Source organism: Bombus flavifrons, chromosome 4 (genome assembly GCF_040668555.2).
Source record: "Bombus flavifrons isolate JBK064 chromosome 4, iyBomFlav1_principal, whole genome shotgun sequence".
NCBI classification, from domain to species: domain Eukaryota; kingdom Metazoa; phylum Arthropoda; class Insecta; order Hymenoptera; family Apidae; genus Bombus; species Bombus flavifrons.
This window is the reverse complement of record NC_138445.1, coordinates 15,700,222-15,725,383: the sequence shown is the minus strand read 5'-3', so window position 1 is coordinate 15,725,383 and position 25,162 is coordinate 15,700,222. Positions and strand designations below refer to the sequence as shown.

The following is a 25,162-nucleotide window of genomic DNA, read 5'->3' as shown; positions in this document are numbered from 1 at the left end:
AAATTTTTTCAAAGCATAGTCTTCCACGATAATATTCTATCCTGTGCTTGTCATCTTTATACGAAAAGTCTGATGTATTAAATGGAACTTCACTATACTTCGCGCTTGTTTCCATACAAAACAATATTTCATATCAGTTATATCGTTTATCATCATCAATTGCATCAAAATCACATAACGCTGCCTGGTTCGATGAATGAATTTTACGCTTTGTTGTTACATTCATAAAGTTCTTCGAAGCAAACAAAATATTCTTGTATCTTATTTATCTCTCTCTCTCTCTCTCTCTCTCTCTCTCTCTCCCTCTCTGTCTCTGCGATAAAGGAACAAATAACAAAACAAAGTTCAAGACAGAAGGATGTAAAAGAGATTTGTTCCTGACAACTTACAGCAACGTGCAGCAACTTCCGGATAGCCTGGTTGTTTCCGGTTCCACAATAAGCCATAGCTAGCGTGTACATGCCACTTCTTCGAAGAATCGGGTCCTTATCGGCGCAAAGGGAAGCAACCAAAGGATCAGCTTCCTCTAAACGACCGTACATGGTAAATGCGATACCCACAGCTAATCCTCGAAGGATCTTCTCGTGCTGCGTTTCTTGGGCATACTACGAGAAAAAGGAAATAAGATTATACGATAAAATAATAAAAAATATATTAGTGTATATTCGTGAAAAATGTTTTATTACACTTTTCTTCTTTGATAAACCTTTTTACTAGCAAACATTAAATTATTAGATAACCTCGTACTCGTTTTTGACCATACTCATTTACATTAAAATATTTCTATTAAAGTAAATGTTAATGACAAAGAGTATGTTTAAATATCCTACAAACGGAGGGAATGAAATGAGATAGAGTGTCAGGAACAGGTCAACGTAGAACTACAAAGGACTAGTATCCAACCAAAAGTGGTATATTTTCAAATTTAGTATCTCGTGTTTTAACCAGAAATTCCTAATAATTCGCTTTTTAATAATTAGCAAATGCACAGTGAAATTTAATATCGACTGGTCCAAAACGTTGAAAATTTTCCAAACGACTCGCGGATTTACAATTTAACGTTAAGACTACCTTGATATGTAACTAACGATAAGTCAGATTTCCCGTTTATATCGATAACAATTCTTCCGTACTCATATTTTATCCGGATTTGTCGAATTCAAGAAATTTTCTAACAATGGCAAAATACAATTCCAACGAAAACGGGAACACGCGACACATTTAATAAATTTAGCGAATTTCAAAGTTTCCGCATTAATTGGTCCAGAAGTACAGGGCGGCGAACTTCTGATAATTGAAAGAAAAATGTAAATAAATTTGAAATAGCCATTTTAACGAACGCGGCGGTGCTAATTTTTGAAACATCGTTTCGTTTCTACAACATGTTTTAATAACGTTTCAATTTGGTTTATCTGCATAATTTGCAATGTAATCATCTTTAACGAGTAAAAATAACATCTTTTGCCGCGTTTCAATTTGAAATTCACTTTCTGCGAATAAAGGTAAACGCGAGGGTAAAATGAAATGCTGGTAATTTAGATGGCAACGCGTGAAATTTATTTAAGGTAACGTGAAAAAGATGAAGTAGCTGCTCGAGATTGAAATCCTGTTTCAAGCAAGTAGGTATGTATTTAAATTGATTCTATGAATGAAAATGAAGTTTTAGAAGGAATATGTACAGCGTGAATATGTGCAGTGCACAGATGGGTAGTTTTAGAGTGCACTTTAGCGAGTGGAAAAGTGAGTGGATTAGCTATGGGGAAACCCAAAAAATCAATGAGAATAAACCAAAGGGTGGAAGAGTAAAAAATTGAAAAGGTAAAAAATTGAATTGCGGGCGTTAGCAAAAGAAAAAAAGGAAGGTCCTTTTAAAAATATTGTAAATAAATCAGTGGGAAAAATAGGTATTTATATAGTTGTCTCGTATACCTCATTCTATAAAAATGTCAGTTTATATTATAATTTAACAATTTGGTATCCAGTTATAACATAGTATACAAATTTTTGCAGGAATATGAAGGTGAAATTGAAATGAAAAATATCAAAATAATTCGCAAAAGGAAATAATAGGGCGGTAATTTGTGAAAAAGAAGCCTGTTACATATATGTCCTTAAAATCCCATTAAAATCAAGCACCAAATTTTTGTCTTCTTCTTCTTCGTTTATATTCAAGTATGATAATTTCTAACACGCAGTTACATAAAAGTTATACGATGAAATTAATAGGAAAAATTAATAATTCAACAAAACCTACGTAATTTTTACAAACACATTCTTCCAACTAATCAGTAATCCGTTATCTTTCCAAAGAAAGAAAAAAAGAAAGGATTCTTTAACCCAATACTCGCGTAGTTCTCTTTTCCTTTTTCCTTTCATCGTATTAGGAAAAAACATATAAAAAGACAAAATTTCTTAATCCATCTAAACACCAAAACGATAGCTATCAACTTCTCAGAAATGATCCCAGAGAAGACAAAGAAAACGATCGAAGGGCAATCAGTCCCTTCTGAAGAGTCAAACGTTATACATCGAGAGGTCTGACGATTAAAATTAAAGTCGCATAGTCTAACGAATTCATTGAGAGAAGTATCGTAAAGTCGGGTCGACTTTCTGTAACATATTTACTGTATTCATTGTTAAACAATTTGTGGCGTGTTCGTCGTATTATTTTTAAATATTGTCAAATATACCATTTTATGTTAACCTGTTAATACAGTGTTAAATTCGTTTGAACCGCCTCTGTTATCTTAATCGAAACAGGGGAACGACTATTTCGCGGCGTCGATTAGCGAGAATTTACGCCTCTCGCTGACGCGTTTTCCTCGCGACCGCGTCTCTCCGCGAACGGTCGTAACAAACACCATGTTAACAATTTGACAGCCGCTATCGCGTAAATCTTATTTGCGTTACGTTTACGTGACTTGGATTCTTTTTCATATAATCGACGTTTACGCGCAAGACAAATGATTCCTGCATTCGATACTGCTCTATCGAAGCGAAACGACTTACAAATGCACTGAAAGAACAGGCAATTTCTGAGTCTAATGATCCGGTAAAAGCGAATGGTTCGGAAAATGATTTCTGTAACTGTATGGCACTATCGGGAAATGAGCAAATAAATTCATATAATGCATATGTGCGCAAAATCAATTAAGATAATATGACAAAGCTTCGATAACGAGTTTCAATTGGATTTCAGATTGCATTCGATGCGATTTTCTCAAAATGTGTGTCATAATTACACGAGGATGTCCGAAGGGTTTCTTTCGTTTTATAGAGAAATAATAGACGCACGACATTCTTTTTTTTTTTTTTTTTTTTTGAAACAACCTAATAAAATAACAGACTGACTGAAAAGTGGCGATGGTTGGATCTCAATACGATGCACCTAGGAAATGAGCAGCCATTTCATTTAAAGAACGCGAATACCTCGAAGAATCGTCGTCCCATCGTGTAATAGCGATCTTACGATAAAAATATTTATACGTATGTAAACTTTTCGATCGATATTAGGTGAAAAATCTTGTGGTATTTTTTATTCAAACTATAACGAGGTAACACGTGACAGAGAAATCGTAGGAAGTATCAGCAACGAAACGAAATTCAGCCGCAGCGTAGACAGTTGAAACAGCGCTGACAAATCGATGCAGTTTGTCCTGCACCTATTTTTCCGTCGACAGTAAGTGGATTTCGTCGTTACCCGCCGGAGAATCGTCTCGCAAAGAAATACGGCGTCACGTGGGCCTCGTTATTTTGCGAACAAGGATCTCGCAAATAAATGGGCCAAGATTATGCACGAGTCTCCCTAGGAAAACGTTTCGTTGTAACCAGAGGAAAATTACGATCAAAAATAACTGTAACCAGTCCCCCGGAAAGCACTTAGAGACCTTTAGAGGGTGACGGATATATTTAGAATTTTAATTATTAGCCGAATATTAGGTGCCTGAGACGCGGGATAAAGCAAGAATTTCGGAGGAAAATTCAAAAAATAATCAACCATAATGGGATCAAGGCCGAAGTGATTCAACGTTAGGTCAATTCTGATGGAAATCTCGCGTCGTTATTATAAATCCTATACGTGTCAACTACGGAGACAAGCAGAGTATCGTCTGTTTTATAAAAAATTGTATAAATTATATCTGATGACATTTTCTCGATGATAGTACGATTCATACCGACGATGCTACAATATCTTCGTTTTCATAATAATTTACGAAGAAAACTACGGTTAGTCTCTGAATAGTTTAATCACGGGTTGTAGTAATTTTTTCCAAAAACAACTGAAATGAGAAAGAAATCGCGAATCACAGTTTTGGATTTGAAAATTTTCAAGAGCCGAGCGAGGCGGTGTTGAACTCCGGAGAATGTTAAAACAAGTGTCTCGAAACATTAAAAAAGCAAACAACTCTGTTTTGAACTACGATAATAACGATCACGACGATTGCACGTACTGTTACATTTAATTACGATTCTCCGTATATCCTTTTAAAAACTAACAACAGCTGCGTAACTATTAAGAGCAATTAACGTGCAAAATTTCCATCACAATAAATTCCATACTGATCACATGTGTTCATAAGCGGCTCCTATTTTCACTTGTGATAAATGTGTTTGATTCAACAACAAATACCGATTTTCTCGATTAATTAAAATAAACGAGAAATTAAAAAGCGTGTACCGAGATTATATGTAAATTAAAGTACGTTACACTGTGTCTTTTGCTTTGTATTCTGTTTTGTACGAGCCAAGACACCTGCGCTTCGATCAGTCCTTGGAATGTTATATTACATCGGATGTTATATTACTAAACCAATAGCTGAGGCTTTGAAACAGTTTCGAAAATAACTGTTTCAAACTGTTGTACGAAGGACCCGAGTAAAACGGTTACGAAGAACCTCTACTCTTGTATTTTCGACGAATCGCGGGGAGACGCAATCGCGAGGAAACGCGTCAACGGGAGTCGTAAATTCCCGTTACGATTATAATAATCGACGCCGCGAATAGATCGATCCCCTGATTTCTGTTGAGATAATAAGGGGTGGTTAAGGTAGTATAACGCTGCGATTAACAGGGTTATAAACTTTATATTTCCAACACTTACGAGCTACGCTGTTCAGTATGTATTTAAGGAGAGTAACCCGGTAATGACATGTTGACTATTCTAACGACGAAGAATAAGTAATTTACAGTGCCGATGCTGTGTCGGAGGAAAGCTAGCGATGGGTGTGTCCAGCGCATAGGACCATCGGATTTGTTCATGACATTTTTGGTTAGGAAAGTCAGGGCAGTATACATTGCTTCTGATTGGATAAACGAAAATTGGTGGACTAGGAAGGGTCTTAGCCACCCTCGATAGAAAGTTGCCAGTGGGAAGAATCGTACGTGAGAAAAACTAACTTTCCCGTGTCAAGCCTAGAAGACGATAATCTGTAGAAAATGATTTAGAAACAAAGATATTTGTTCGGTCTGAAGAACCTTAGCTAGCAAATTACTGACATTTATCGTGGGTCCTTAGGACTATCGAGGATACGCAGTAAGGATGAGCGGACATCTGGTTCCCGTCCAGCCCGCGGTGTGTAGCCTGGTCTAGGTAAAGTGTCGCCCGACGTAACAACTCTGAATGACTGTTATGCAGAACCTAAATTTCGAACTGTATCGATTTCAGTTACAGTTCTTATACCAGTTATGCCATATCAGTTTTCTAACTGCTATTTTTTTAGGTTCTTTGTCGGTTCCAAAACGGTTATAGAATCGATTCTAGTAACGATGGTGTAGGATTTTACAGTAAATAAAATTGCAACGTACATTACGTTTGTAGATTGTGAACGTGTAAGAGGATTTATAGCGGAATTTCGTAAAGTACATTTTCAGACATCGTACGCTTGCTTTCGAAGTCAAAGGAAATAATTATTAACCACGAGTTACATTAGTATTTCATAATTCTACGAGTAAAATGGCAATAAATTAATATTCGGTAATTTCATATTGGCACAAGTCGAGATATTTGATAGGGACAATTTATGAAATACATAACATGCTTGTTTTCGTGACTTCACGCGGTTCTGTATCCTTGTAAACTGAAACTTCGAAAATACATAATTCATTTCACGAATACTAACGTCATAGAACGTCCGCGCGTGGCCACAAGATAATACAAAAACTTATGACGCTTATACAACAATTGCAAAAGCTGGAAAATAGATAGAAGAGAGTTAGAAGAAGTGAAATGATTTATTCGTTAGTTCTCCTCGCGAGTTTGTAATATGTAAGCAAATGACAGATTAAAATAACTGATAGCTTCAATTAAAAGAAAACGGTCAATTTTACAAACACCGTCGTTACCGTGTCGTCCAATATTTCAAATTATTACACGTTGTTCAAAATCAAATCCAAATCTCGTACAATCAAAAAAGATGCATAATGCTCCTAGCCGGAAAATTTCCTACACAAAAGTTCCCAACGTATTCCTCGAGAAGATATTAACATTTGAAGCAAAGCTATTTTAAAGTATTGCTAAATGAATTGTCGAAAATAGATATTGCTAGAATTGAAATTTTCATCGATTGGAAGAATATACTTCTGGCAAATACGTGTGTCAAGTATATCCTGCAACCTAAGCACACAGAACAAAATTACCCTCTATAAGACCGTAATAAAACCTGTCTGGACTTGCGGAATCCAACTATGGGGAACAGCAAGTAATTCCAACATTGAAATACTTTAACGTTTCCAATCGAAAACGCTAAGATCCCTTATTAATGCATCCTGGTATGTCACCAACGAACTAATACATCGCGACCTCAAGATACCCACAGTCAAAGAGGAAATAGCAAAATATAGCGACAGATATAGCAAAAGAGTCGACAAACATCGAAACTCCCTAATTACTGGATTACTTGATACGTCGGACCAGATCCGCAGGCTGAACAGACACTACCCGTTAAACCTAAACGCTAGATTTAATTAGATATTTATGTTAAGTAATATTTACTTATTTATAATACTTACTTATAAATTATACTTATCTATAATAAGTATTAACTTGTTATAAATAATTAGCCATTAGTCACTGCGCCACGCCAGAAAAAATTACTGAAAATTCTCAATGCGAGAATTGATTGTAAATATTAATAAATAAAAAAAAAAAAAGTATATCCAAAGCAAATATTAAGGCACTTCGTATTTAAGATCATGAAAAATTCCGTTAAGACTAAAGAACCCACGCTATTTCTCTAATTATCTCTAACTGATTCGTAGTTGTGACCACCCACCCGGTAATAATCCATCAATCGAGTATCAGTTACTTATCATTTGGTCAATACACGAATGGAAAATTACTGTTTCGCTGAAACGTATAAAAGGGAAGTGGGCAAGGAAGAAAGCTAAGAAATCGACCCATATTGCGGCACGTACAGTGAAGTGACAACAATGCTAAACGCATCGTTAACACTAAGTTCGTATCAGAAGGTTTTTCGATCGAGACACGGGAAAATCGAATAACATAATAACGAAAGAAAATATTTCAGTTTATCCTACGCTACTTTCGGCGTTGAGAGGAGCCAATTCTACGACCTTTCCGAACGCAGAAGTAAACTTATCTCTGATTAATCAGGACAATAGCCTACTAAGTGAATTGGGGCTGAATGTTTTACGTCCCAACTTGAAAACGGTCACTTTCACGCTTTACACACGGTCAGAATCGTCTTTTTATTAATCTTCATCTTTATGCACATTTTTCAATTCGCATAATTTCGCACATTTAAATTTTCCATAATGGCACGATCGTTCATCGTTTGATTACGATATTTAAAAGGTAAATTCAGAAAGTGATTAAAAATTTGTTGATTAGTGAAAAATATAATCTTTTTGCTTAATCTTCTCGCTACGATAGACCACTATAGTAATCGTTTGTGAATCTAACCAAGAGCGATCACTATAGCGAACCTCGAATGAAACGTATACATTGTATACATCACTGCGTCATTAAATTTACATACAGCAATTGTTGTTTATTTTTTGTTCAAGTTACAGCTAAAAGCCATAACGAATTATATTGCACGATCTTTCTTCCGATATACCAACAAAATTCTAATTGAAAAAGGTCAAATCGTAAAAAGATAAAAGCTTGTAATTGATGTACTAATAATTTCCCTACAATCTTTCAAACGTATATAACTCATTTTTTTATGCTATATCATTTTTCCTTGCTTTTTCCATAGAAATGTACGCTATAGAATTTCGACAGGCTTTTAAACATCTTTTTAGAATTTTGTCTAGCTTGAACTCCGTTACATTCTTTCGAGTATTTTCGACCTAGTTCTGTCTTTTTAACGTTAAAAGGTATCTTTGGTTTAAACAAAATGTGATAAAGTCTTGTCGTTATTCGCGATTCCATTTATTTCTTTTTTTTTTCTACTCTACGTTAAGCTTTTTCTTAAAACATCGCAATCCTTTCGTGCTTGTTATCGCAGTAGTGTTAAAATATTTTTCATAGCTCATCCTGTGTTCGAAACATTGCAACTATGTTTAACAACTTTGCTGAAATATAATTTTCATAATAGAGAACACCCTACAGTTGGTGAGGTCCTAGTACTAAACGACATAAACTCGGTCCAAGCGAGTCAATGGAACCCGAAAAGAAAAACCGCTATAATCACTCACGGTTGGGTTAACAATGGTTTAAGTCCGGCGTGTACACTCGTACGCGATGGTAAGTAAAGTATCATCGATGTAATAAATAAATCGTGCGCTTAAATTCGCAATACAATTGACGTCGATGGAGATCCTGTGACTCGAAGACAAAAATAAAGAGCAGCAAAATTAAACGTTGCACGTTTGATTTGTCGGAAAAATCGAGTTTGGAAACTTGACAAGCACGCTACGATACGAAAATGTTCTATCTAGTATTCTCTTTTTTTTTTCTTTTATTTATCAAGATATATTTAACTATTCGAAACTTCCTGTGAGTTTTATCTTTTAAGTATTGGTTTGGCAACTAAGCGAATGCGGATTTTGTGATTAGGTGGTATTGACATAGTTTAGTTGCCATAAAAATTATACACGTTATAGACGGTAATGGCTAAATACTTGAATGGAAGAAAAGAAATTGAAAGTTGGAATTTCCTTAGCCTCGATAGAGTATAACGTGTAATGTATTAGAGTAAAATTAGAATGAAGTTTCGTTTTCGAGAAAGTCGGATTTAAAAGTTTATCAAGTACACACGACTAAAGGTATTAGAACAAGACCTTAAAAGAGACAGTTTTGTTCTACATTTTAGACTTATCTTCGCGTGTACAGTAGCCTGCTACCAATTCTTTTTTTTTTTCTTTTTTAGTACCAATTAGGCAAATACACGTGCATTTGGTTAATTTCTAAACACCATTTCCTTAAAAATCCAATGCAACTTTGTTATTCTGAATTTTCCTCTTACTTTGAGTCATGGAATCTTTCTCACTTCAGTTGTACAGAATTTAGGTTTCCAATAATGTATACACTGCTGGCAATAAATATCTACTGAAAAACTAAAAACAGATTTTACTTTATTTAGTATTTTAAATTATAAGACACACATAATACCAATGAAATAATTTTGTTATTTTTGATTTATAGTAGAATACTTAGAAAGTAAGAGCAGTAAAAAATATCCAGCTTGTATCTATACAATACTTCAATACTATGACAAGTAATATTTTTTCTTTTCAGCTATTATTAAGGTCAGGGATTGGAACGTCATTGTCGTCGATTGGGGTAACATATCAGGCAACTTGATTTATCCCATCGTTGCAAAGAACGTACCACACGTTGCTCTCCATGTAGCTAGTTTCGTAAAGTTCATGCGAACTGAGGCTGGTTTGCAAACGTCCAACTTGAGAATTATTGGACACTCATTCGGCGCTCAAATCGCGGGCTTGAGCGCGCAAGAGATAGGAAAATCGAGCCGAGTAGCGGAAATTGTCGGTAAGTCACGATATATCATTAGGATGGCATTCTAAAATCCTCCAAAAAAATCCAGTAGCGTTGATTTTAACGTTAGATTGAAAACAGTACGGTAGATTGATTAGATTTTGCAAATGAAAGATAAGCAGAAAGACAGGCGAGGTCTACCAGTTTGAACGATAAATTTTTAAATGTCGAAAACATCCTTAGATTATCTTAACTCGAAGGAAAACGTTTTTAAAAATTATATATATATTTTTATGCAAGTTGATACAGTGGAGTATACTAGACCTCGAAATATTTTCCATTATAGCACTCGACCCTGCTAGGGTAATGTTTGAAGACAAAGCACTTGATCAAAGAGTGGATGAATCGGACGCAGAAAATGTTCAAATTATCCACACATGCGTTGGACAGTTCGGTTATTCTCTACCTATTGGTACTTCAGACTTCTATGCGAATGATGGAAGACATCAACCAGGATGCGGCATTGACTTAATGGGTACGGAACATACTACAGAATATTCTATTATTGACACACTTCAACTTGAAAAATATTGTTTCCACGCTTTCTGCGCCTCAGTCTGTGCATGTGTGTTTGTACAATGTTAAAAACGAATGTTATAAAACACAGGGATTTGCGCACACTTGCGTAGCTACAAATTCTACGCTGAATCAATTACGAATCCGAAAGGCTTTCTCGGTACACGTTCAGACGGTGCAACAGCATACATGGGTGGTGCTACGCTCGATCCTAAGTAAGTTTTATTTTACTACTGTTACTAATAGATTATGGAGTTTTACGCATTTCCGAGGAATTGGAAGAATGCGTAGAATGCAAATAAATAATGGGCAGTACATGTTATAATATCTAGGAGGTGAAAATTCTTGGTCCTACACTTTTAGCTGAGTTCATAAAAGTATGAATTTGCATAGATACTTGAGAGCTAATTGCTGAATATATCTGTTTAATTATTTTTTAAAATTTAATTTAGTTAGCTGGTACTAATATATGTTAATTTCTTTACAGAGCTAAAGGAACCTATTACTTCAAAACTACCGGTCAATATCCTTTTGCTCTTGGTGGATAAAATTATTCTTCACATGTATTTTGAATATGTAAAATATTAAACTCGAGTTGGGATGTAAATAACTCTTGATGTGATGATTCGTTAAAATCTTCCTAAAAGAACGTCTATTTTTACTTACCGCGACCATATCTTCAATTGCTTGCGTCGATTTCGATCCAAGCATGACCATGCCCATAGCAATGCCCGCAGCTTCGCCAGTAACAGCATCGTCTTGATAAAGATTGAATTTCAATTGTTCGTATACATCTTGCCTATGCGATCCCATAGCGGCCAGACCCAAGCCTAAACAACCTCCATGACGAACCATCTGTAAGAAAATCATTGCAGATTCTAAATATGTGACAGTGTATGGTTCCAAACTGAGATAAAAAAAACAATAGCGATGTATAGTTGCCCCAGACTGAAATCGATTTCTACCGAAGTTTCAAGTACTTAATAAAATTAAGAAAAAGATATGATGTGATAGTAATTTAATCGGTTTAACAATACTAAATAGCGGTTTCAATTGATGTTATCAGTCATTTCAAGTTTCTTATCTCCCGATTTATCATTTAATTCGTTGCTTCGTCGCTCGAAACGCATTTACTTTACCACTCAATTGATTTTATGATCGCACTATATCTCTACGGACCACTATACCTCGTTCTGTGCGTCCTTCAGCTGGCCAAGTAAGTAATCTGTAATTGCTGCGCCGTGGTTTGCATGAATGAGCCCTAACGCATACAGGCCACCTCCTTCGGAATAACCAGCTCCCGCGCCAGTATCTCGCGGGAGATAAGATTGCATTAGAGCTAAGGCTTCTTGTTCATGACCTCTGTGAATTACTCCTAAGGATGCAGTAGCTGTTAATTTTGCCCAATTCGTAGCTCTAGCCAACCATTCTAGATTATCTCTAAAATGTGAAACAAATAAAGTGAAAAATAAATATATTCCTTGATAATATAATCCGCGTAAGATCAGTTGAATACAGTGAGGTATATTTACCTTAAAAATTGGTCGCTAGTAGTTCCAGAATGCATGTATGCATTCGCGATTACGGTGGCAGTATGACAAATAGACACACGTATAGTATCTTTAGTATTTTTCAGTATCAACATATCGGTATGATTACTACGAATAAGAAATTGGAGATGCAAATCGATGGAAATTTCTCCGCCTAATATGCTTGACAAAGCATCTACGCGTTCTTGTTGCTCACGTTCTTCGGCATTCTATGCAAGTGAAATAATCAATTGGTACAGTGTGTATTACTATATAGTAAATGTTGTATAGTATTATTTCTTTAAACCATAAGACTTACCAAACTTTCAACACTACGTTGAGATTTCTCTTCTGGAGCTGGCGTACTACTACTGTTTTCAGTCTCTGCTGTTGTTGCTGCTGCAGGCTCAGTGGTAACTTCAGTGGTTGCTTTTACAGCTGGTTTTACAATTGGTTTAACCATAAGGGCTCCTGGGATAGGAGCTGTTGCTCTCAAAGCTTGTAAGACACGACCAAGGAACTGTTGAGTTGCTGATTCGTATAAGTCAAATGCAATTTGGTAGGCCATAAGAACACAATCTTGTGAGCCTTTACTGAGTCTGTCTAAAAGTTCAGCTACAGCTAATGGGTCGTCCAGAAATATCAAACACTGACACATGTTGACATAGTCTGGTGTTCCCAAGTTACGATAAAGGCTCACTAGGCAACGAAGCACAGTATTACGAAATCCACGATTCTGAATAAGACTCATGACAACTTGGAAGGCATAGGATAACATACCACTAACATCATCCTACAACAAACATATTAATAAATATAATTTTTATATTATCTATATTACATTACTTGCATAAACTAACATGTAATATAACTTACTGATTGCATAATTGCTGTTTCAAAGATATCCATCCTTCTTGTTTCAAGAGCAAGACCCAAAGCTTGCCGATATTGATTATCATCTAAACATCGTTGAAACATTCTGTTTACAATTCCTTCCAATCTTGGATCGATTCCTTTGCTGTTTGGTGGTAATTTTCCCTCAGCTTCCAACACACGTTGTTGAGTATAATAGTCAATACATTTAGCTGAAATAATACAGAATAATAAAGAATCTCTACCCAATAAAATCTAATACTAACAGTCAATAAAATACTATTAATACCTATAGTAGTATCAACGTATTCATTGCGGGCATTAACATCAAAGAGCTCTCCAGCTCCAAGAGCATAAGTCAAAGAATCTTCAAAACTTCCTAAGTGATAATATACTTTACTAGCAACTAATGCAGCTAAGTCATGTTGTGGAAATGCCTTATCTTCATGAAGAATCTCACTGAAAAATATAACATTCTGTTAAATAAAACATTAAAATTATCTTTAAAAAAAATAGATGATGATATATACAGTACATACATTTTTTCTATGGCCTCAGAAATTTCAGGCCAAAATTCATCTACTATCATATCCAATTTTTTCAATGCAAACACCTTTAATTCAGGCATAGGTTCCTCAAGGAGGGAAATGATACCAGCTGAAATAAGATAAAAAAAATTGATTAATCAATTAAACGACTATATTTAATACTCCGAATACAAAGTTATATAGGTTATGGCCCACGAGATTTGCAAATCATTGCATGTCTGATAATCAAACACAATGTAAAAATGTACTAATAAATTTGTAAATAATAAAATCTAGATATACATTTACTATCCCACTTAAAACACATAATTTACCTGCTGATGTGATATTCATTTTCGTTTCCGTACAATACGTCTGCCTGCAACAAAGACTCCCGAAGAGAGTTTGATAGCAAAATAGCAAATACCGAACTACGAACTCATCAACCAAATTCAACTGAAATATGCCGCAAGCTGCTTTAACGACTACCACACTAACATCGATGATAAAATTATCAAATTGTCAAACTTTTTCACATTTTCCCATATAATCGCCTCTCGATTTTCGAAAAAAATATTTGATAGTAAAAATGATTACAACAAAGAATATTTATTATTAATTACGAAATTTTAAAATAATAAACTTCTGATCTTGTAAAGTTTAAATTTTATAAATGGTAGCACTGCATGAATTTTGCGTATATTTTATAATGTTTACTCGAACTTTTACTTGAAATGCTAACCTAAGATATATATAGTTGTGACTCGGAATTGTTGTAGAAAGTGCAATTATAAGAGAAGTAGTTTTTAAAATGTCGGAGAGAGCGAAAATTATGAGCCACGTAAAACATATTCCAAAAGATGCTCAAGTTATAATGTCAATTATGAAAGACATGGGAATAACAGATTACGATTCGAAGGTTATAAATCAATTGCTCGAATTTACGTATCGTAAGTATTTATTATATTCACAATTTATTTAAAGTAATGTAGATGCAATGAAGTATATAATCGTGCATGATTTTGCATTTATTATTTTACATTTGGAAGTAAGTTATAGAGTTATTTTCGTTTTAAATTCCACAGGTTATGTTACTTGCATATTAGATGACAGTAGAATTTACGCAAATCATGCTAAAAAGAAGTTTATCGATTTAGATGACGTTAGATTAGCAGTTAAGATGCAATTGGAACGTACGTTTACAAATCCACCACCAAGAGACGTGTTATTAGATGTTGCTCGGACAAAAAACAATGTACCACTGCCATTTGTCAAATCAAACAGTGGTTTAAGATTACCACCTGACAGATTTTGCCTGAATGCAACAAATTATAAACTTAAGAATACAACGAAGAAAATGGTTGGGAAACCATTGCATTCTTTGGTTGGAAATAACATTCAAAGTGGTCAGTCTAAGATCAAAGTGGAAAGTAATAAATCTGGCCTCTCCATAGTTAAAAGACCTGGAACACTTGCAACAGTTGCTAGGACACAAAGCATTTCAATGCCAAAACCTGTCTTGAAGTTTTCAACAGGTAAATGATACAGGAAAGTAATGAATATATAACAGGAACTAATTTGTTAATTATATCGTATCACAGATCCCTTCCGGACCTTGCATTCCCAAACATCTATTCCCTCTATCCATATTTCATTAATACGTAAGATACAAAATTGTGTATGTAATAATAATATTTACTACTATATTTTCCATTTTTTATTTATATTAATTGTTTAAATTTATAGCCACAACTGGAGGAGCTACCGTAAAGGCACAAGTAGCCAAGCCAAAAATACAGATTTCTTCAGGACAAACAATGCCGCCTATCAAAGTAGAGATTGAAGATTCTATGAAAAGGAAAAGAGAAGATGATGATTATGATGTTTCATAGTAATAAAAGACGCGGATAAATTATTTTATATTTTTTGTTTGTATCGTTTGAATCAGTGTATATAATACCAAAATGATTCTATCATTTCACATAATGCTTCAATTGAATTTTATCTTTTTGAAATTTGTATAAGAATTCCAATGAAACTGTATATTTTTTATTGGAAGACTGTACAAATGTGTACATAGTGAATTCAACAAATTCACATTCTACTTGCATATATTTATTATAAATCATATTTTGTATACTATATTTCCCCTAAACATTTTCCAAATGGAAATTAAAAGAATAATGGAGATATTTTTTGTTCAGTATTGTAAAATATTTCCATGGAACAATAAAAGATAATAAAGAGAAAAGTGGGATAATTGTCTAAATAAATTAATAGAATTTCTCAAATTCCAACTTATTTAGAAGATAATTTATTTGAATGTTATTTTAAGCCTCGCAAATATACACATCTTATTCATCGTATTTACACAAAGTCGACGGCTGTTCACTATGGAACTCCGTATTCTTCATCTTCATCGCCTTCATCTTGTTCTACATCAGTTTCGTCTTCTGTGGCATACCCAGGAGTTGTCGGAGCAGGTACAGGTTCGTCACCTTCGTCTTCGTCTTCGTAATCAGCTACATCTGCAGGTTCTACTTCATCCTCGTTTTCTTCTTCCTCATCCTCTTCCCCCATTTCATCTGGCCTTCGCACGTCTTCTGCAGGGGCAATCTCTTCGGCCAATTCATCTTCCGTTGGCTCTTCTTCAGGCTCTTCTTCTGCTTCTTCTGGTACTTCACCCGCTTCGAAAGGTGGTGGTTCTTCGGTTTCAATCTTCTCCGGGTCTTCTCTTTTTTCTTTCGCCACATCCTTTTCCCGCACGCATTTCACTCGCTGAAGTGGCTTGAAGAGTTTAAAATCTTCGGGTAATTCATCTTCCGAATAAAGTCTGTTTGGTAAAACGTATTTTATCATTCTATAAACCTGATGCAAGAAAAGTTTCTTTAAAAAAGGTAGCTATTAATTTCATGCGTTTCATACCAATATTGCAAAAAACAGATGAATTTCCTACCTGTCCGCAAAATAGATACGTCGAACCCTGCAGTTTGCGTGGATCTGTATGCGTGTAGTTTCCACATAATTTGTCCCGTACGCTCTCCGCGTGAAGTCCGCGAGATTAAATTGAATTTGATTTCAACCACCGGATGGGCCGATCGGCATCGACGTGCAGAATGGTCGAACTCGCGTGGTGCTTTGAAAATTACTCATGCGAAACCTTCTGCGCATATCCTTGTCGTCGAGTATCTGTCGAATCAAAAATGAAATATACTTCTTTTCTACATTCATTGTAGTTTTACGAAATGCTATTGCTGCTATTGAAAAAAATATAATCAGTAAAGAGCTTTCCTCGTGAGACATCTACTGTTATTTCGAACGTGAAGTACTTCTTCATGTTCTTGATAATCATGATGAGAAACGGAAGTTCAATGCCAAGGACTTTCTTGGGACCACATGGGTAGAAGATGTACGTTGTTGTGACGTTGGTTACTGCTATTTCCAGAGCTAGAGATTTAACTTCGTCGTCAGTTACTCTTCGAATTTATCCATTTTTTACCTGTTCGAGACGATTGGTACTCGGAGCAAACAGATTAATTGCAATGGAATTTATTTTACTAACTTGAACAGATATAATATTTGGAGAAATTTAATGGCGATAAATCTGACAGTGAAACTATTTTTATTAATTTCATAAAATAGAGTTATCTCTCCTTATGTTTTCTTTATATTGATGAACTTACGTACATATCTCCATTCATAACTCTAGCGGACGTGATCCGTAGCTGTACAGAACAGACATAAATCCATGCTGATACTTATTGCGAAACATCTTACGTTTCTGCTCTCATCGAATTAATACAAATAATCAAAAGGAAAAAGTATTATAATATTTTCATGTTATCATTATCCTGAGAAAACGTCACGTTTAACCATTTAATACACGTAAAGTAAGAGAATTTCTTTGTTTCGTTTTTAGTCGAATCGAATTTGTTTTCTCTCCTGATTTTGTGTGAATGTTTCGTGAGTTTGTTTATGTTCTTAATGAAGGAAAGAAATAGACTCGCAAGTTTTATTCGATCGTACATGTCGATCATATCGAACACAATGAAAATTCGGAGCACAAAGGGATAGATGCTATTTCATGAAAGTGCTGTTTTCACGTCTTATGCGTTACGAAGAAGCTCGTTGATGGTCTTTCATTCACCATTAGCAAACCAATGTGTTCTATGACATCCCGACGCTGAATACACGATCGCATCATCGTGAAGTACATGATACCGTGTTTCAGTTTGATCTGAATTTTTTTTTTTTTTTGTCCTCTGTCAGATTAAATATTTTGTTACAAAACAGAATGTATGGAAAAAAAATTGGTACGTTTCAATATCAAAGAGTTAAGGAGACATTATGATAATTTTATACATTACGAAATTTGATTCCCTGAATATTTCCGATAAGGACACGTGCGTCGCGTCGTCTTAATTAACTGAAATTTAGTTACTGTGCTAAATTATATCCAGAATTGTACAGAAGCGATGTTTCGATACATTACAGTTACACTACTCTTAAAAATGTACCTTAATATGGATTATTTTATTCGTGAAAATTAATAATTTTCTAATTTTAATTAATAATAATAATTAATAATTTTCTAACAATATTTATCCTATATATACATATATATAGCGTTAATTTCACGCCTTTAATTTCATTTTTTATATATAATAAAATATATATAATTCGCCAAGTTGTTGTTAGTTATTTCATGTATTTGATTTACCGCTTTGATATTTGAAAGATGAAGATTTAGAGAAACTTGATTTATACACCTGTAGATCTTTGAGGCTCACGGCCAAATTCTCTTGGGTTCGAAAATGTCGCGTATTAAAGACGATTGTAAGTAGAATCGGATGAGTGGATATTGGGCATAGAAAACTGAATCGATAGAAATAGGCAATAGAGATAGATTTCTTGTCACGTTTGTTGCGTCATCCTATAAATGTATTAACATATTTTTCACAAAATCAACATAATACCGTTAAAGGTATCCGACGAAGGAAATTTTTTTTACGACTGAAAATACTAATGTTGTTTGTATTTGTAGTAGTTATATGTATATAGATCTAACATGATTCGCTGTGTAATGACTGAGCATGCAAAGTTGAGTGTCAATTGTGAAAAAAGCAGGAACATGTTCAGGACCTCTGGCATTCTACACTCGTCATCGAAGCGAAAAGAAATTTTAATTAAAAAATTATTGACCATGCATCGCATTTGGTATTTTTATAATTTTATAAGCGAAGTGTAGTTATTATATCAGTGTTAAATTTTAATTCGTTAATTTAGTACAAGGTGTGTGTGTATAATATAAAAATATGAATCAAGTAATATTCGATACAAAACAATATTCGGTATTCTAACAACAGCGTAAGTCGAACTTAAGAGTAACAGCATCGAGAAACAGCGTTTAAAGAAAATAAATTATGATAGATTCATTATAATGAAGTGAGAAATTGTGATGTCGTATGGAAGTATTTAAATAGTTGGGATAATACAGACAAATTACATAATTATGCTAAATAAATACTCAGACGACATACTCTGTGGATAATATTACACGTTTGTTCCCAATTATGTTCTATTTCCTACTTTTAATTTTGTAAATGCAAAATTTGGAAGAAGAGCTACGACGTGATGAAAACACTGGAGCATTTTTGTGCCATTTACGTGCCAGCGGACCATCAATTAATAGTTACGTAATTTCCAAACCTCGACATCCTATATAAAGGACCGAGATATAATGAAATACTTCATTCAGTGGTTTGCTGAACGTGTTAGAAACGAGTAATCAAAAGAAGAACTACGGTAAGTGATAACTTCGATAAAAGAAATGACTAGTTTTAGAAACGTTACTGTTATTGTTTTTCGTATTACTAGAAATGATTACGTACTGTTTGACTTCAAATATATGTACTTTTGAGAAATAAATTAAAATATATTTAAAGCAAATAAACAATTCTTTACAATTAACTTATCTTAACTTTCTACTTTAGTTCGTACATCGGTTGCAGTTGAAAAATTAGATTCGTCAGTGTGAGTCGATCTTCATCCATCATCAATCGACTATCAGTCACTTGCCAACTGTGCAGTACTCGAATGGAAAATCATTGTTTTCCATAAACCTATAAAAGGCGGCGAAACACGGAGGCGAAAAGTAGAGCAATATCGCGGTGTATGTGGAGAATCGCGATGTCAGTCACGATAAATGTATCATCAACAAAATGTTCGTATCAGAATTTTTCTAGATCGAGAAAAATCGAGTAACTTAATAACGAAAGAAATTCTTTCAGTTTATCCTACGCTTCTTTCGATATTGGTCTATGCAAATCCATTATTTAGAACGGAAGGAGATGGATACTTAACTCTCTTTCGCGTCCACGTAGCCCCACTGCCTCAATACCACAATTTAGACACCTACTTGAACGCGACCAATTTCACGCTATACACAAGGTTGGTTTTATTTTATATCAATTTCCTTCTTTGCGGAAAATCTTTACGCACATTTTGCATATTTGAATTATCGAGAAACGAATAAAAATTGGCAATCGAATTATGATGATAATGATTGAAAGATGAATATAAGGACTAATTAACTTTTTTTAAAGAATCACACATCGCTGTTGCATGCTGAAATGAGAATAAAACTGAAACATTGAAATTCGCGGGTTGGCACGGCTAAAACATGTTTCGTAGCGAAGAAACAACTATATAGCTCGTCTTGTGTTAGATGAATATTCAACAGGCAGATTCAAGGTACAATGAACAGTTTCAGTAAAATATGATTTTTCATCTAGAGAGAATCCCACAGATGGAGACATCATGAAACCAAATGACATAGTGTCCGTCCAGAACAGTCATTGGAACGCAAGCAAGCAAACAATTATAATCATTCACGGTTGGATACAAGGTGGTTTAGCTTGTGAAATCGTACGCGATGGTAAATACGTAGATACGCTGTGAGCGCAAATTCGTGATATAATTGAAGTTAAGGGACATTCTATGACTCGAACTAGCACGAAGATAAAGAACAACAAAATTACGTTTTACGATTACACGGTTTCGTTTTTCAAAAAAACTTGACTTTCAAAAGTTGCCAAGAATACGGCAATATCAAATTGAACGATCTAGACTTTTGAAAAGACCTCAAAATTCCGAAGTAGGAGGAGACACGCAAATATGTTGAACGATACAGCAAAGAATTAGCAGTAAAAGTTTATGACCACATCACTCGAAATGTCCATATCACCTCCACGTGTCTCAATATAAATGATTAGTACATACCGGTTATGGCAAACGCGTACAAGTGTACACATATATTACCTTGTCACAAAAGTTTCCTTCGTTCTATAAGGAAATAATAGATGCACAACATTTTTTCTTTTATATTATTTTATTGAACTATGTATGATCCACTTTGTTACATTTCCACTATTACGATCATGCATTCAATAATAATTCAATAAATAATCTAATAAAATAATATAAAAGAAAAAATGTTGTGTGTATTAATTCCACATAAAACGAAAAACATAAAACGAAAGTAAATTTTGGCACAATCTAATACATCGTCACTTTGCAATTGCATCTGAATGGGGATGACCACTCACATGCCACAAATTTCAGTGACTTCAATAACCTTTCTAACATCCTCGTACACAAATATTTATCGAATGTCCAGCTGGACAAATCGTAAAGTACAAATTAAATAATGAAAAGAAAAATATACAAATAGCAGAGGAAAATATTATAAAAGAGAAAGGTTGATCTCGGCATATTTAACGCAAGCTTGAATTCTGTCATGTAGTTCATGGTGAGCCCATATTTTTGGCATCGGATACACTGAGTTGTGTTTCTTTTGTATGGTGAAGGTTCTATTGCTATGATTCTGTTTAATATTTTTTCACGTCGAAAATGCCAGTATTATTCCTTTTACGTTTAACCTACAACATTGTTGAATAGATAAGGTATCGTTATACCAACGTCAAACCGTGTTTTCTTCAAAACTACACACTGAACGAGATAATTTTATTCTGCATTTTAGACTCGTTTTTCCAATTTTGTATTCTTGCGTGATTAAGAACTAGGAAAATTCACGTATATTTGTTTAATCTCTAAACTCCAGTTTGTCGAAAATAAAGGCTTCAACGCAACTCCGTTGCTCCTGATTTTCGTCTTAGTTTGAGCCATAGAATCTTCCTGGACTTCTGTTGTATCGAATTTAGATGCCCATTTATACAATATGTGCACTGTCGGCCATAAATATCTGTTGATAAACTACGAAAATTTGACTTTGCGTGGTAGTTCACGTTATAGGACATATATAATACTAATAAAATAACAATGTGAACAAGTGTCCTACGAGTTTTGAGCGGCAGTGGCCATATATGCGATAATTTGATATCAATTATACAGAAAAATTTTCTGTTCTTAGCTTTCCTTGAGGTCCGAGACTGCAACGTTATTATTCTCGATTGGAGTGAGATATCAGACTACATAAATTATTATGAAGTCATAAAGTTCGTACCGCACATTGCTAGGTATTTAGCTAGTTTCATAAACTTTATGCGAATTGAGGCTGGTTTGCGAACGACCAACTTGAAAATTATTGGACACTCTCTCGGTGCTCAAATCGCGGGCTTGAGCGCGCGGGAGGTAGGAAAATCGAGCCGAGTGGCGGAAGTTATCGGTGAGTAACGATATATTATTAAAGTGTCAATTGAATGTTCTCCGGGAAAATCCAGTAGCGCCAATTTTAATAACAGATTGAGAACAGTAGAGTAGATTGATTTGTGATTAGCAAATGAAAGATAAGCAGAAGGATAAATGAGGTTTTCAAGTTTGAAGGATAAATTTTAAAATGTCCGAGATATTTTTACATTATCTTATCTCGAAGGAATACGTTTTTAAAAACAATATATATTTTGATGTTAGTTGAATTCATGTCTGACGAAACGACATTATGATACAGCGGAGTATACTAGAACTTTATATATTTGCCATTACAGCACTCGACCCTGCCCTGCCAATGTTTCAAGACAAACAACCTGGTGAAAGAGTTGATAAATCGGACGCGGAAAATGTGCAAGTTCTTCATACATGTGCCGGAAATTTAGGTATGAATATCTCGATTGGTACTTCAGACTTCTATGCGAATGATGGAAAACGTCAACCAGGATGCGGCGCTGACATGTTTGGTACGGAGCATACTACAGAATATTCTATTATTGACACATTTCAACTTAAAAAATATTATTTCCGTGCCTCAGTCTGTGTGTGTTTGTCTGTACGATGTTAAAAACGAATGTTATGAAACACAGGATTTTGCGCACACTTGCGTAGCTACAGATTCTTCGCTGAATCAATTACGAATCCGAAAGGCTTTCTCGGTATACGTGCAGATGGCGCAACAGCATACATGGGCGGTGCTACCCTCGACCCCAAGTAAGTTTTATTTTACTACTATTATGGATAGACTATGGAGTTTTATGCATTAACGGGAAATTTAAGGAATGCGTAGAATGGAAATAAATAATGGACAGTACATGTTATAATATTTAGAAGGTGAAAATTCTTGGTCCTGCATTTTTAGCCGAGTTCATAAAAGTATGAAGTTGGATAGATACTTGAGAACTAATTGCTGAATATATGTTTAATTATTTCTTAAAATTTAATTTAGTTAACTGGTGCTAATATATGTTAATTTCTTTTCAGTGCTAAGGGAACCTACTACTTCAAAGTTAACAGTCGGTATCCTTATGCTCGTGATGGATAACATTCTTTTGGATATTCAATATTTGAATGTATTTTGTACAGATGTATTTCAATATTTGTAACATACTTGTATAGATTATGTAGGAAATTAAAAAATAAATAGGTGTTGATTTTATTGAAATTCGTATAAGAGAACTTTTATTTCGACTAACTGCTGCCATATCCTGAATTCCTTGAGTTGATTTCAACATAAGCGCGAGCATACGCACAGCGATGGCGAGTAAAAGAGTCAGCTTCGTAAAGGTTGAATTTCAATTGTTTATATACAGTAGCGGACAGAAGATTAAGACGAAATGGAAGAAATAAATAATTGATTCACTTTCCATAAACAAATATAAATACAGTGTTCTACTTTTGGCATTAACTAATTAGACATTTGTTTGTACACTTACAAAAAAAAATTTCATTTTGATATTTTGCTCAGTAGCCAAGTTATAAAAAATGAACGAAATCTGTGTAATATTACGTCGGTCAAAAGTTTAAGACTACACAAAAAATATTAAATTTTGATAAGAAAATATACACAATTTTTGTTTAAATTCAATATTTTGTCCAATATCCGTTGTTTTTTATCACTTCGGTACGTTTTCTTGGCATAGAATCGATTATTTTTTTACATTGCTCTACCGTAATCATTTCCGTTTCAATTGTAGAGTAAAGTTCATGTAAAGTTTTCGATTTATAACCTTATACTGTCTTTGATATGATGCTACACAAATTATCGATTGATTTAATGTTTGGTGATTGCGACGGCTACGGCAGCACGGTAATACTTTCATCTTTAAAAAACTGTTTTACCACCGGAGCCGTGTGCTTTGGATCATTATCATTTTGAGAAATAATTTGCAAAGCTAGAGATCTTACTTAGTCGGCTGCCATTCTTTGAATTTAACCATTCATCATCAGTTCGAGAGAACAGATATTCGGAGCAAACAGATTAAATACAATGGAATTTATTTTACTTAGCTGAACAGATATAATACTTGGAGAAATTTAATGACGATAAATCTGACAGTGAAACTATTTTTATTAATTTCATAAAATAGAGTTATCTTTACTTATGTTCCCTTCATATTGATGAACTTGCGTGCATATTCCATAATTCCAGCGGACGTGATCCGCAGCTGTACAAAACGGACATAAGTCCATGCTGATACTTGTTACGGAACATCCTACGTTTCTGCTCTCATCGAATTAATAAAAGGAATCAAAAGGAAAATGTATTATAATATTTTCATGTTATCATTACCCCGAGAAAACGTCACGTTTAATAGCTTCAATAAAAGAAATAGCTAATTTTAGAAACATCACTGTTATTGTTTTCCGTATTACTAAAAATTATTCTGGAATTATTAAATTATTATTATAGCTATATATACACATATATGTAATGGATTAATATTTTTGGAAATCAGGCGATCGATTCGTGAAAACTCAAGATTCGACTTTCTAAGTCTTCTTCAGTATCTCCTCCTTTTCTCTCTGAAGTACCCACCCTTCTCAATTTATATCGTTCGATCGACTCCCAATAAATATAGGTGTTATGTTGGGCGACACTCTGCCTAGACCTGGCCACACACCGGGGGCAAGATGGCAACCAGATGTCCGCTCGTCCTCACTGCGTACCCTCAATATTCTCAAGTACCCTCCATAAATCTCAGCAATTTCCTAGTCGAGGTCCTTCGAAACTAAGAAATATTCTTTCGCTGCATTGCTTCCCGAAGTTTATTGCCCACCACAGGTTGACACGGGAAAGTTTCCGTTTCTCACGTATGAGGCCTCCCACTAACGACTTTATCTCGAGGGCGGTGAGCATCCTTCCTCACCCACCACCATAGCAAATAACCAATTAACAACAAAGCCTATTTCCCTTACTCTATTAGCCAAAATCGTCACCAACAAATCCGATGGTCCCGTGTGTTGGACACACTCATCCTTAGCTTTCCTCCGCCGCAGCATCATCACCGAACGGCACTGATTTT

The 25,162-nt window shown here is 34.7% G+C and overlaps 4 protein-coding genes across 4 annotated transcripts in view; 3 read left to right on the top strand and 1 right to left on the bottom strand.

The window, feature by feature from the left end:
- Rpn2 (Regulatory particle non-ATPase 2) overlaps positions 1-13,890 on the bottom strand; it is a 93,688-nt gene extending 79,798 nt beyond the window's left edge. Inside the window, exons 1-9 of the mRNA XM_069112238.1 lie at positions 13,745-13,890; positions 13,422-13,539; positions 13,172-13,341; positions 12,886-13,094; positions 12,329-12,802; positions 12,013-12,239; positions 11,668-11,920; positions 11,147-11,335; positions 390-605 (exon numbers count right to left, since the gene is read on the bottom strand). Coding sequence (XP_068968339.1) covers positions 390-605; positions 11,147-11,335; positions 11,668-11,920; positions 12,013-12,239; positions 12,329-12,802; positions 12,886-13,094; positions 13,172-13,341; positions 13,422-13,539; positions 13,745-13,763 — 1,875 coding nt within the window. The 5' untranslated portion in view covers positions 13,764-13,890. The remainder of the gene's footprint in view (positions 1-389; positions 606-11,146; positions 11,336-11,667; positions 11,921-12,012; positions 12,240-12,328; positions 12,803-12,885; positions 13,095-13,171; positions 13,342-13,421; positions 13,540-13,744) is intronic.
- LOC138179086 (pancreatic lipase-related protein 2-like) lies at positions 6,685-11,034 on the top strand. The gene is made up of 8 exons (XM_069111524.1): positions 6,685-6,698; positions 7,416-7,453; positions 7,527-7,692; positions 8,562-8,710; positions 9,704-9,958; positions 10,251-10,439; positions 10,572-10,695; positions 10,968-11,034. The coding sequence occupies exons 1-8, from the start codon at positions 6,685-6,687 to the stop codon at positions 11,026-11,028; spliced, it is 996 nt and encodes a 331-aa protein (XP_068967625.1). The 3' UTR covers positions 11,029-11,034.
- Positions 13,891-14,116: 226 nt separating the features above from the next.
- LOC138179456 (transcription initiation factor TFIID subunit 9-like) lies at positions 14,117-15,691 on the top strand. Its single transcript, XM_069112269.1, has 3 exons — positions 14,117-14,359; positions 14,495-14,944; positions 15,156-15,691. Exons 1-3 carry the CDS (start codon positions 14,221-14,223, stop codon positions 15,299-15,301), a joined length of 735 nt encoding a protein of 244 aa, XP_068968370.1. The 5' UTR covers positions 14,117-14,220; the 3' UTR covers positions 15,302-15,691.
- A 3,670-nt stretch (positions 15,692-19,361) lies between these two features.
- LOC138179451 (phospholipase A1-like) lies at positions 19,362-23,301 on the top strand. Its single transcript, XM_069112261.1, has 7 exons — positions 19,362-19,632; positions 19,700-19,859; positions 20,204-20,346; positions 21,841-22,095; positions 22,415-22,603; positions 22,727-22,850; positions 23,121-23,301. Exons 1-7 carry the CDS (start codon positions 19,584-19,586, stop codon positions 23,179-23,181), a joined length of 981 nt encoding a protein of 326 aa, XP_068968362.1. The 5' UTR covers positions 19,362-19,583; the 3' UTR covers positions 23,182-23,301.
- Positions 23,302-25,162: the final 1,861 nt, after the last annotated feature.

What these genes read in the sequence shown, in the direction of transcription:
- LOC138179086 (XM_069111524.1), top strand. An exon ending in AAACGCATCGTTAACACTAA is followed by an intron (nt 7,454 to 7,526) that starts GTTCGTATCAGA and finishes AAAATATTTCAG; the next exon opens with TTTATCCTACGCTACTTTCG. An exon ending in CCGAGTAGCGGAAATTGTCG is followed by an intron (nt 9,959 to 10,250) that starts GTAAGTCACGAT and finishes TTTCCATTATAG; the next exon opens with CACTCGACCCTGCTAGGGTA.
- LOC138179456 (XM_069112269.1), top strand. Translation starts at nt 14,221, where the DNA reads ATGTCGGAGAGAGCGAAAATTATGAGCCACGTAAAACATATTCCAAAA. An exon ending in ATTGCTCGAATTTACGTATC is followed by an intron (nt 14,360 to 14,494) that starts GTAAGTATTTAT and finishes TAAATTCCACAG; the next exon opens with GTTATGTTACTTGCATATTA. An exon ending in TGTCTTGAAGTTTTCAACAG is followed by an intron (nt 14,945 to 15,155) that starts GTAAATGATACA and finishes TTAAATTTATAG; the next exon opens with CCACAACTGGAGGAGCTACC.
- LOC138179451 (XM_069112261.1), top strand. Translation starts at nt 19,584, where the DNA reads ATGTGGAGAATCGCGATGTCAGTCACGATAAATGTATCATCAACAAAA. An exon ending in AATTTCACGCTATACACAAG is followed by an intron (nt 19,860 to 20,203) that starts GTTGGTTTTATT and finishes TTTTTCATCTAG; the next exon opens with AGAGAATCCCACAGATGGAG. An exon ending in GGTGCTACCCTCGACCCCAA is followed by an intron (nt 22,851 to 23,120) that starts GTAAGTTTTATT and finishes ATTTCTTTTCAG; the next exon opens with TGCTAAGGGAACCTACTACT.